At 48.6% G+C, this 12577-nt stretch overlaps 1 protein-coding gene across 1 annotated transcript in view; it reads left to right on the top strand.

The window, feature by feature from the left end:
• GPC1 (glypican 1) overlaps nt 1-8227 on the top strand; it is a gene marked incomplete at its 5' end in the record, with an annotated part of 199888 nt that extends 191661 nt beyond the window's left edge. Inside the window, 5 exons of the mRNA XM_080349307.1 lie at nt 1871-2001; nt 4823-4942; nt 5655-5788; nt 6962-7137; nt 7608-8227. Coding sequence (XP_080205433.1) covers nt 1871-2001; nt 4823-4942; nt 5655-5788; nt 6962-7137; nt 7608-7828 — 782 coding nt within the window. The 3' untranslated portion in view covers nt 7829-8227. The remainder of the gene's footprint in view (nt 1-1870; nt 2002-4822; nt 4943-5654; nt 5789-6961; nt 7138-7607) is intronic.
• Between the last annotated feature and the right edge of the window lie 4350 nt (nt 8228-12577).

Genomic DNA, 12577 nt, shown 5'->3' with positions numbered 1-12577 from the left:
TTGTGCTGTCCCTCATTGAGTCTTTGCCTGGCTTGGTCATTCTCTGAGAGCTGTCAAGGTCTGAACATCGATCGTGTACCAGCAGAGAGAACACACTTGCCAGGACTGAGCATGCTGTTAAATTGACAACAGTGTGCTCAGCATCAGGCCTTCATTATTAACATACTGTGTCCCCTATGGACCTAGTGCTTTGCACAAACCTCGTCCAGACCTCATGGAAGTCACGGCGGGGGGGTTCTGCCAGGTCTTGCTGCCTTGCCCAAGTGGGAAATGGAACGCTGTCCCAGCAGGTTTGGGGTGGCAGTGGTCTGTGGTTGTGCCACAGCTGGGTGGACTCCTGCTCGCAGGGAATTTGCTGTGTGGCTCAAAGATAAGCGTCAGTCTTTTAAACTGGCATCACGGGTGGCACACGCGCACTGTGGGTTGAAGGACGTGTTTTACTGATACCCTGTTGAACTGCCGGGTGTGATTCACCTGGTGGTTTCATCAGTCATCAATAATGTCAGCAGTGCAAACTCTTGCTGAATAAGCCTTTCTGCAGCATCACACCATCTGTTGTGACACTCTTCTGCCAGGCTGATGGGTGAGGTCTCAGGATTTAGGGCAAAAGAATTAATCACTGCTAATTAATCACTCCAATTACGAATAGTACAGTTCTCCAACCTAGACCCTGGGATTTGACCCTCTTTGTATAGAGAAGAACCAGCACAAAGCCATCACAGTTGTTTTCTTGCATGTGGCGAGGTCACAGGACTGTGAAGCACTTTCTGTTCCAGATGAGCCTGGGACACCCCAGTGCTCTGCCAGACCACTTGTCCTGCCAGGTTTTTGGTGTGTCCTGGGAGGTGCAGACCCCACTGCAGCCATCTGAGATGACTGAATGCCAACTCCCTACATGCTGAAGAATCTTACATATGGCCTGGCCTCCAGGCTACTAAAGCACAAATGGTAGGAAACTGAGGCAGTAGCAGTGTAGCAGTGACTTTCAGAATTACAATTTTTGACCTAGTTAAGATTCCATTTTTTATGTCCAATCCCAGTTTTGGCTCTGCCCTGGAATCCTCTTTAAATCTTGCTGGACACCGAGGATGTTGGCCTTCCTCTGCAGTGGCATTCCCCAGTGCCCTGAACCCTGTGAGCAGCTGGAGTGCTGAGAAACAGCTCTGGAGGTGGGCAGAGGGTGGTAATTTTTTTGTAAGGCAAGCATGGTCCCAGAGCAGCCATCCAGGCAGGAGCATTTGGACAGCAGAGCTTTCCAAGGTAAGAGGAGCCGAGAGCAAGAGACACCCCTCAGTCACTCCCTGTCCTGGTTACCATTTTACTTGTGGACATTTTGGCCTACTTCTTTGCCTTATAGCCTGATATTTCCCTAGCTGATCATGTGTTTTATTTCCAGAGGTGATGCTAAGAAATACTCCTTTTCTCGCCTCTTCAGTGCCACTGAAGCTATTGCTCATGGCCAGTACCTTTGGCACTTTGCTGACCTCAATCCTCCCCCTTTCTGCTGTCTGCAGTGCTTTGCTGAAGACATGCAATGAGTTATGAGGGTTAGGACCAAATATTGCTATGCATTACTTAGTATTTCTGCACCATTTTCCATTTTTCCTTTCTGTAGCACCCCAGGAAATGTTGGTAACAGGTTTCATTTACCTTTTGCAGGAGGTGATATCTGTTCCTCTGCCACTGAGGGTGGCTGCGCCTGTGTGCTGGGATGGGACAAGCAGCATGCACTTGGGCAGTACTGAAAATGGAGAGATGTCTCCCAGCAAACCTGAAGAGACCAACAGCTTATCCTGTCCGGCATGAGCATGAGCTTTAGCTGAATTCGTACAACATCTGATCAGAGGATGTCTCTGTCTTGTTTCACTAGATTCCCTGGTCATAGTGGCTGATCGGATCAATGGACCATACAACGTAGACACTGTAATAGGAACTATTCACATGAGGATTGCTGAAGCTATCTCTAACTTGCAAGAAAACAAAGACTCCATCACAGCCAAGGTAAGTGGTTGAGCCTGGGCTTGGCAGAGGATACAGTGTGTGTAACTGCCAGAACCAAATGTTTCTTGTGCTTGATATTCAACTGAACTAAAGGAAGTGACGGATGAAAAAGATCACTCTCTTAATGATAGGAAACCACCCATCTTACATGGGAAAAAATCATCTCAAATGTTTTCAGATATTCCTCCCTGCCACCTCCAGCCAGCCTCCTTTAGTTACAGACACACAACGTGGACTGTGCATGCAGTGACTGTGGTGCCACTTGCTGTCAGGTGACACTGTGTCTGAAGAGCCCTGAAGTATTTTGGCTCAGCTGAGGCATTTACAGAAAGTGCACAGTCCCCAGTGACAGAAGGCAGCTGCTTTCACCTGCCTTGGGGTGATGTTCTGTAGTGGAAATCCTGGGCTAGCAAGTTATATCTCTGGGACGGAGTGGCAACCTGGCAGTCCATCTGGAGAGTATAGAACAGGCTCTCTGTATGCTCACCTGTCTTTCAAGAAGTGTATCATGAAGCTTTCCTCTATTGTTCCTCTATTTCTACTCTATTTATCCGGTTAACCACAATCACCTCTACAGCTGCAGATGAGAGAAGCTTTGGGAACAAAAATAGCTCTCCAGAGGTTCTGCTTTTTGCCCAGACATTCCCCAAGTCCCGCAGCTATCCCACAGTCAGGGCAGAAATGCAGGTGAAAGGTGTGGGGCAGGTCCCAGCCAGGTCTTCGAGAAGGGAAGGGCCAGAAGTCTTGCTTAGCTGAGCAGGAATTTACTGGCACACATCACAGCACTAACATGAACATGTATCCAAGCCCTCATTTAGGTTTCTTTTCTGACATGATAGGCCATATTCTTTCTTCCCTTATTAAGCGAGATTGAGATTGTCTGCAAAAAAGCAAGCCCGCGATGTGGGAAAACATGACAACATCTGCGCAAAGAAAGGTGTTTCCAAGGGGCATATAGTAAATCTGGTAAAATGAAAAAGGAGTAAATAGTCTAATCGGTGTTTGACTGGGACAACCAAACATGTTCGATAAGCTTCTCAGTATGATCTGGTGAATGTGACAGTCTTTGCTTGTGGCACTAGTAGCAGAGCTCAGGAGCTGCGTATTGCTCTCTCTGTGGAAAAACTGAAAGGAAACAATTTTGGTACGGAACCTTGTGTTCCTGCACCATGGAGCACTCTCCCCTGCTTCCTCGCACTCCTCCTCATTCCCTGTGGCTCTCAGATGGATTTCAGGCAGCAGGAGCTATTGAAAGCTGCTAACACCTATTTGCTGTCATTATGCAAGAGGCTATAAATCATCTCAGTCTGCAGGAAACATGTTCTCTCCATCAAAAATGGGCATTGCTCACATAAAGCCCTTGGACTGGCAAGAGGATCGCCCTGGTACCGTACTGTGCTGGAGCTGCTACCAGAGGCATTCTCCTGGAGACCTCCCAGGCCTTTAACTTCCTGAAAGAGTTGTCCCTGGTAATAACAGTAATAGGCCAATAAGAAAGATAGAGCAGTAAAACCAAATTGGTTTTATTTTGATAGAACCAAATTGAAAATGCTCTACATGCAGTTTTCACAGGTGGGGTTTTTTGCACTGAGCAGAGGAGACATGAACAAACTAGTTTGGTGCTGAACTGCTATAGACCCTTGGACCCATCTGGTCAGCAGGACAGTGCACTTCAGAAGGCAGCTTTCCAGGCTGAATGTCCCTTGGACACACCAGTGAAACCCACTGTCACCAGAGGGACTCTAGTCCAGATGAAGCTGTCAGGATCCACTAGCAAAAGCGTTCAGCAGCTGGCACAAGCTGCGTTAGCAACGCTCCTGTCTGAGGTCTTGATTTCACCATGCAAAGTCAAATTTGTCAATAGCTTCTGACAGCACCCTGGGAACCTCAACAAGCTTGCGGCCATCTTTTCAAATCAGATGGCTTTCTTTGTGAAGGCTGGTGTTTCTTGAATCAAACTGACAGTGCAAAGGCCCTCTTGACCTTTGACGCTTTATTAAACCTGTCACTCTGAGTACTCCTTGCACCAGCCACAGCGAGGCTCAGGTGCCTGAGCACTGGCTACCTGCATTGGAGGTGTTGCTGTCTGGACTGGTCATGCAGAGACTGGGAGAAACAACCTGGGATTTGTACCTTCAAAGTGCTTCTGCTCTCCTTTGACTACAAGAGGCTTCTGGGCAGATAGCTGGGATGATGGGAGGTGTCCAAAGGTAGGGAGCAAATAATTTCATCTTCCTCATTTGCCCTGAAACATCCAACCTGACAGATTGTGACACAATTACTAACTGTTTTTGCACTCCCCTGGTCAGAGGAGGCATTCATTTGCCATGTGTGGCTGCTGATCACAGGGATCATTGGGGTAATCCCACCTCAGTCCGTTGTCCAAATCAATGAGGCTCACACGCTCTGCAGTCTTGAAGCCCATGCCACTGGTGTGGTGAGTGTGGGCAACTCCCATCGTGTTCCTCCCAGAGTTTTATTTTTCAGTCATTAATAGGAGCAGATAAAATTGTTAGAAATAATTTAATATCAACATTGGTGATTCATCCAAAAACATATGCTAATTTTGTGTTAGTGCTCAACATTTTGCTCGATAGGAGTAAGCAAAACCAGTAGCAGTGTGCTGAAAACAAATCCTGGCACAAGAGTAACCTGACCAGAAATTAAGCCAGAATCTCAAAAATCTTGCTAGTAGAAAATATATACTTAAGAAGAGGGAAAAAAAATAAAAACAAAAAACAACCACATATAACTGTGGAGTGCTAATTAATTTTAAAAATATTATCAAAACATAGCATAGAGACTTTGGTTTGTTTTTCAGGTTTTCCAAGGCTGTGGAAACCCTAAAATCAGCACAAAAGGCTCCAGCAGCGAGGACAAGAAACGGCGGGTGAAGGTGGCATTAGAAGCAAAATCCTCTTTGCAAGCACTGGAGATGCTGGTGAGTTTGCCTCCGAAGCTCCCTCCCCTCTGGCGTGCCAGGGCTGACATGCTGGTGCACCCCTTCCTCAGGTGCCCTGGGAGCCTGGCCAGCACAGTGCTGGGTCCTGCAGCTTGGGGCAGAACACCCCACAGGTTGCTGAATCACCTTTGCTGTAGAAGATCAGATCAGCAAGTGCTGGTGTGACCTCAGCAGATCTGATCTTGCCTCAACACAGGGTTGAAGTCTCAGGGATTTGGTGCCAAACTTACCTGAGAAGGCTCCTTGCCATTGGTGTCATTCAGCCTCAGGCAGTTCAGCCTGGATACTGGGGCCAGAGGTCCTCCTCCATGGAGATTTTGGATTCTGTGGACAATGAGCTGCGAGATCTGCCATGGTCCCACACTTCAGAGGCTACTCACTCACAGACACCTGCCCATCACACCCTGCTGGCTCCTACCAAGGCTGCTTCTCAGCATTGCCCTCATGGCCCATAAAATGATGTTCTGGTTAATCTTATGGTACCAGAACAGTCCTTAGTATGTAACCTTCAGCCTTGGGAGCTTGGGCTGACGGTTGGTCTTTAGAGGCAGTGTGGTGACACATCCCTGTTTGCATAAAAACAGACCTTGTAGTGATAAAACAGAAAAAAAACAGGCAGAATCCTTGGCCTTTCCAGAGCCCTGGGGCGCCCCAGAGCTCTCATGGCACTGAGCATCCTCTTTGTTTGCAGGTTTTAGATGCCAAAGGGAATCTGACAGCTCTCAAGACTTACTGGATCACCCTGCCCGGCAGCCTGTGCAGCAAAAAAGTCATGTCCAGCTCAGCAGCAGATGACAAGTGTTGGAACGGGATGACTAAGGGCAGGTATGGAGAGGGTCAGGGTGCCAGAATAGCACCCTTCTGGGCTGAGAGAGGTAGGATTTGGTAAAAAGTGCTTATACATTATCGCAGCCAATCTGATTTCTTCCAACTGAGCAAAACATCTATCCCTGTCCACAAAAGTGCTGTGTTTCCTGAAAAACTGATACCTAGGAATGTCAAGCCTGTTGTAATTTGCTGTGTGTTGGAGGGTTTAAACATTGGAATGCATTCACCATGAAATAACTGTAGTTTTGTACAATTGAAGCAGTTCTGCAATTCTACATGCACTCGAAAGGCAGAAGGGCTAGATTTACCTCAAAAACTCCGGAGCTGTTGCTGCAGTTATTTACGTGTCTCTCTGTCTACCTGTTCTGGAATACTGTTTGCTTGTGAGAGGAGGCACCAGGGTGACATCAAACAGCTGCAGAAACACCTCCCACCCCTGGCTGATGGCTAAAGGATGGCTGTGAGGGCAGACAGGCAGCTGCTGGACATGCACCTTTCTCCTCTCCATGGACCTGCTGAGCTGGTCTCTGCCAGGCTGGCACTAGTGCCTTCGGTTCTTCCATGTTTTGCGTCATTGCCATCAGTGGTGCAGATCTGCAGGAGCAGACAGGCCAGGGCACTGCCAAAGGGAGTAGCCCAGCTCTGGTTGCTGGTTGACAGCTCCCAGTTAATTGAAGCTTCCCTGATGTCCTGTCTGGTCATACTTTAGCTGGGGATATTCTGTTGTCCAGGGTGTCAGTCCTCACAGGGTTTGAACAGGGGTTGAATGTGCTCCTCAGCCTCCAAAATGGACAGAGCTTTTTCATATGATGGTGTCACGGTGGCTCCACAGGTACCTGAGACAACCCCCCAGTCTCACTTTTCCTGCAGGAAACCTCTCCCATGCCAGGACAGTGCTGCTGCGAGGCCACCAGCTGCCTCCTGCGAGCTGAGGTGGCCTCAGGGCAAGCCCCAGGCTCTGCTGGGGTCTGGCCATGGCAGCACGGCTCAGCCATCTCTGGAGCTGGATACCTCACAGCAAACATTGGTGTATGTAGGCTGTTTGACAAGCCAGCGCCCGACTGCCAATTCTCTGGGATTCAGAGAGGCTGGTTTATCACTGGTGTCTGTAATGGGGGAAGGTGAGCTTAGCTGGGGGGAGTTATCTAAACCTGTCGCATTTCTTCACAGTTACCTACCTGAAGTGATGGGAGACGGCTTAGCTAATCAGATAAACAACCCAGAGGTGGAGGTGGACATTACAAAGCCAGATATGACCATTCGCCAGCAAATCATGCAGCTAAAGATCATGACAAACCGACTGGGCAATGCTAACATCGGAAACGACGTGGATTTCCAAGATGCAAGTGAGTTTAGCAGACCCAGAGAGGTCTGCAGCAGGTGAGAGAGGCTGGGTGGGATCTGTGCAGACCCACAGCTGGGCCCTGAGGGCAGAGAGGGGTTGTGGTGTCCTCCTGCCTTTTGATTCAGGGCTGCAGAGGGTCTGTTCAAGTGCAGCTGACTTTCTGCGGGGTGGCTGGGGGCTGTGCTGCTCTCAATGCCTTGCTGGAACCTCGGGTGGTGTCCCCAGACCCAGCCCAGCCCTGCTGATGGGGCCACTGCTCCCGTCTGCTATGGAGGTTTCCTGCTGCTGCAGCAGAAGCTGGTTAAAGTCGGCTGGAGATCAAGAATGGGCTCACATCCCATAGTGGGAGATGCAGAGAGGAGGAGGTGGCTGTGGCCAGAGCCGGTGGCTGAGCTCCTCAGGGTTACAGCAAGGGACATCACCGCCACAAAGAAGGCAATTGGGGCTCAGTCCATGTCTGTCTCTGCGCAGGTGACGACATGAGCGGCTCTGGAAGCGGTGACAGCTGTCCTGACGACGTCTGCGGCAAAAGACTTTCTAAGAGCCCCAGCACCAGGCAACCAGAAACACACGCTATTCCTAAGCAGTCTGGACACGGCATCAGTGGGGCTAGCAGCAGATCTTTGCCTTCTACCTTCCTCCTCCTCCTCCTCTCGGTGGCTTTCATTGCCGCACAGCACTTGTGGCGGTAACTCACTAGCACAGCCAGGAAAGAGACTGTGGCCTAGGGCTTCACTTTGCCAAAACCAACCAACCAACCAACAAACGGACATATTTAATTCACCTTGGCAAAAAAAAAAAAAAAAAAAAAAAGGAAAAAAAAAAGAAAAAAAAAAGGGGGGGGAAGAGAAAAAGGTTTCAGTTGTTTGCTATTTCTGGCAGTGCTCAAGCTGTTTTCTTCATTCTTGGTCTCTTCCCCAATGCTGGGCCCTTCTTTCCGTACCTCATTGTTTTACTTTTGTTATTGCCGCAAACTGGCTCTCGGGGCTTAAAAAAGCCTTTACAGAGAGACCTCCAGGGGCCACCCCAGCCGGCCCTTCCCAGGGCAGCTCTGTTGCTGCCTCCAGTGGAATATGCAATTAATTGCCCTGATGTTGTTACCCAGCCACTGGCCAGAGCACTGTTACTGTCCCGCTGCCAAAAGCACGACGGGAGCAATGCCGCTTCATAAGGCGGAGAGACTGAGGTGGTCAGCGCTGCTTAGTGCTGCATTCAGGGGCTCTTTGCAGTTTTTCCTCTGTACTTCCCAGGCAGGCTGAGATGGCCCTGTGCTTCCAATGGCATACGTAGGAACGTGAGCGGGTTTGGTGGGTTGAACTGAAACAGTCTGGCAGTGGCTGTTGGACCCGAAAATGCAGAACTCCGTTTTTCTTTGGAAAGGTCGTAAATGGGTTTCCTGACTAGAGCTCGTAGCTGACAACAATTTGAAATGTAGGTCTCCTACATCTAAGTGACTGGGAATGAGTGTTAGGGGTTGGGGTTTGGGGTATTTTTTCTTTGCATGCTAGTTGGAAAGCCATTTTTTACCCAAGTGATAATGGTCCGATTTCTACCTGCAGTGCAGTACCTGCTTAGGTAACAGAGAGATGAAAATACGCACAGTGGGATTCTCTGCTTGACAGACAGTTGTGCTGCCTCCTCCTCCTCCAGCCCCAGCCATGGATGGGAATCCCTTTTGTTTTTTGGTAATAAGAAAGACCAGGGACTTTGTACTACCTGGAGCATTGTGACTGGTTGTGGGAGCTACCACCAGGAGTGAACCCCTGGTCAGTGTCCCTACCTGGGAGACTAGCTTAGGGTAGCACATGCTGGGGAGGATGTGGGGACAGGACATGTTGTATTTAGGATATTGTTTATATTTTGATGTTTGTCCCTGTTGCATTGTAGTGAATCCTTACTTTTCCTGTCCTTTCCCTGTCCCACCATGCACCAGCCTCTGGGTCACACAAGCGGCTGTCCTGACCCTGAATGCTTGGTGAGGCAGACTCTGTGCCAGGTTTTGAGACTGGGGGTGGTTGGTGAAAGATAAAAATATCCTCACGTAGCTGTAGGAGTGTCTGTGTTTGTTGAACTGTGTGCTTCAGGGCTTCTGGAGACTTCTGTACCTCACAGGTTTGGCAAGCATCAGCTGGAGATGCAGGTTTAGCAGATGTTTTAGATACAGCACCATCACTGTGACCAGTTGGGCCAAGGGCATGGCCAGGGGTTGGGCTGCATTCATATAGGGTCAGGTTTGAGTTTCAAATGTGTTTGTACTGTGGGTGAGAGGGGGGTCAGAGGTGGATCTGTCTTCTGCTTGGCTGGTCTGCACAGCACATATTTGAGCATTTCTCCTCTCTCCTGCCAGGGGAGATGTGTCTTTGGGCTGAACAAACATTATAGGGCTGGGCTTTGGCTGTTTTCTAAGAAAGGGAAAAAAAACATTAGCAGTTTCTAGAATGTGCAATTATACTCTCTTCAAAAAACAGTTGGATTGAATTGGGGTTTTAACACATGACTGCCAAGGTCAACGTTTTGCTTTGCAGAATGGGAGATTGAAAGAAAAGTCCTTGTCGTTTCCATCTCTGTGCAGTTAGTGTTTGCTGTCAGCCTATTACCCTCAAAAGCTTCATACGGGCCCTGTGGGCAACACACCTTAAATGGCAAGCCAAAGATTTTCTGATTGTCCAGTTAATATTTGAGCAGTTTAGTAGCCCAAATTATTCGCCCTGTTGTGATGATAAAACCCAGCAGTCCAAATGAATAAGGCAAAGCCTCAAGGATACAGTAAAAACTGTTACACAGGAGAAGCCCTTCCTGATGCTTTCCCCCTTTGGCTGGGGCTGGAGCAGCAGCAGCCTCAGGTCTGCACAGTGCTAGCAGTGCCAGGGCTCTTCCCCCTCTTTGCCAGGAGGCACATGGCGTTGATGCATCCTCCCTCCTCAGCCCTGGGGCCAGTTGGGTTTATTTTTATACCTTTTCTCAGAGTCTTCCTACGCTGCTGCTTTTTGTTGGTTCCTGGTTAATTCAGTTTATCCTGTTGTCTCTGTTACCCTGTAGTGGTTTCCCCAACCTGCTGTGATTCAGTGGCCAGGGCTGCGCTTGCCCGTGGCACCTTCTGCTGGGGAGCCAAACCAGCCAAGTGCCCCCAGGGTATCGACTCAGCGTCACTCTAAGCTAAGCAAACCTAAAGCAAACAGCAGTTACCGACAGCTGAACGATCACTGGCACAGAACCTGGGGCCTTTCAGTGCTTATAAATGACATTTCCTGGGGTAGCACCTGCTCAAAACCCTTGTGACAAACCTCCCCAGCCCCGTGGTGGTGGCGGGCTGAGGGCTGCAGCCACAGTAGGGGCTGGCAGCTGCCGTGGATTGGTTTCATGGATGGAAAGCTCTGGGGAACAGGGGTGGCTGGGGAGGAACATGTGCTTCGATAATATCGAGATGGTGATTTGTGGTGTTCTGGTTTGAGAAGGCCTCATATTTCACAGGGATGCAGTGGCAGGTAGCGGTCTGGGAAAAAAAAAATATTAAAAAGGATCCCTGTCCCCGGAAAGGGGAGAACCAGAAATAGTAGATTTCCAAGTGTCTTTCAGCCTGCTCTTTTGTGCCATAACATGTATGTTTTAACTAAGGGCGAGGGTCTCAAAAGGCTTTGAGAGCACAGCTACTTATCATTTACAAATGACAAACTGCCTGTTGTTTACCAGTGGGCTTGGTAGGGGCTAAGGTATAGCAAAATATCTAAAGTCCACCTTTGCTTTAAACAGATGCATTTCTATCTGCAGGAATAAGAATTATTTCACTTACTGGCATAGCTGGACAGTTATCTATTTCTTTCTGTTACCAAGGTACTTGTAACTCTCTTGCACTGTTTATCTAAAGTTGAAATATGTTCTTTGAATCCTTGTATAAATAAAAAGGCTGGAGACTTAAATCTGTATTTACAGGGCAGTTTTATTTCTTCTCCGTTTAAGCTGAGTTTGGAGTTTTCTTTCTTTTTCCTTGTTATGGCACAGATAAAGGCCAGGTCAGGAGTCCTGAGGAATGAAATCATGCACTGAGCTACAAGGTTTATAATGGGCTGATGCTGATATTGGCAATGGGAGTTTGCCTGCATTCAGCCCTGTGTAATCTGGAGGAACAACTGGTAGAATTGTATGGATGTGATGTGTGTGGAAACAAGGTGAACTGGACTCAGGTCATTGGAGCAGGTACACTAAACGTTCTGTGTCTCATAGAGATGCACAAAAAGGCGTGGCATAATAGTGCAGGGAACTGGAAATACCCTTGGTGTCTGTCATTACAAAGTGTTATGCTAACTAATTACCATGGCCTTGTATTTGTGCAGCTGTTGGTAGGGTTAACAGCAAGCGAAGCAGACAGCCAGCCCATCACAGTGATCTGGATGTTTAATCTCAAGTGAGCACCTGAGACTGAACTGATGCAGGAGAAAGGTTTGTGCTTCAGCCCTGTACACTTCCAGAAGTGGCTGATTACAGGAGTCAAGGTAATGCATCAAAAGCACCTCATGAAGTGTCTAAGAGGTACTTGACAACTGGAAACTACTAAAAGTGTGTCTGCCTGGAAGCAAGTATCTCTTAAATTTAATAAATTGAGTGATATCCTTGGGTGAGTAGGTATTTCTTTAGATTCCTGCTCTGCAGTTACAGCTATGTCAGTGCCACATGCACACATTTATATACCTACAAACAAGTTTAGAAATGTTGGTCTTCTCCTGGGAGAAGTTGTTTGCAATCCAGTCACCTCCTTTACCTCCTCTGTGTGAGCTTAAATCATGGCCACTTAACAGCTGTGTGTGTACTAAAAATGTTTGAAAACAATTATGTTTGTTTGTAAAGCTGCCATTTCCCAGGACAGGCCTGGGGTGTGCTCTGCTCTGCCTTGGAAACCAATGGCCAAATGCCTCTGTGAGCAGAAGAGTGGTGCAAGCTGCAAAGGGACTGAGGTGTCTTGAGTCATGCTGGTGTCTTCTCCTTCCACCCAGATTTGAACCGGAGCATGTCCATAAACCAACACCCACAGACCTCTGCAAGGGCCCACGCAAGCTCTCTGCAGGCAGAAGGAGCCTTTGCTACCTCTCAGGTGGGAGGAGGAAGGTAGAGCAGCAGCTGGCTCCTTTCCACAGCACAGGGAGCCAACCAACCAACATCCTATGGGGAAAATCCCCAGCAGTGATCACAAAAAGCCTCCTCACCTGATCAGCAGCCTCATGGCCTGGGAATAAAGGTGTGTGGTGGAAATGCTGAACTGGACAAGAGACAGTGCTAGGGTGGGCCTGAAAATCCTGGAAATTGTGGCTGTGGGAGAGCCCAAGGGCCCTCCCCACGTTGTGTCAGGACAATGCTTTCCTGCTGAGCTTTCTCCTTCCCAGCTCCAGGGACCCAGTCTGAACCGTGCATCCTCAGCCAGCAGAGCTTTTCTCCAGCCAGGTGCCCTG

The sequence above is a fragment of the Nesoenas mayeri genome, assembly GCF_963082525.1.
Source record: "Nesoenas mayeri genome assembly, chromosome: 9".
Taxonomy (NCBI): domain Eukaryota; kingdom Metazoa; phylum Chordata; class Aves; order Columbiformes; family Columbidae; genus Nesoenas; species Nesoenas mayeri.
Note: the sequence above shows the minus strand (reverse complement) of the source record. Positions and strands in the feature narration are given on the sequence as shown.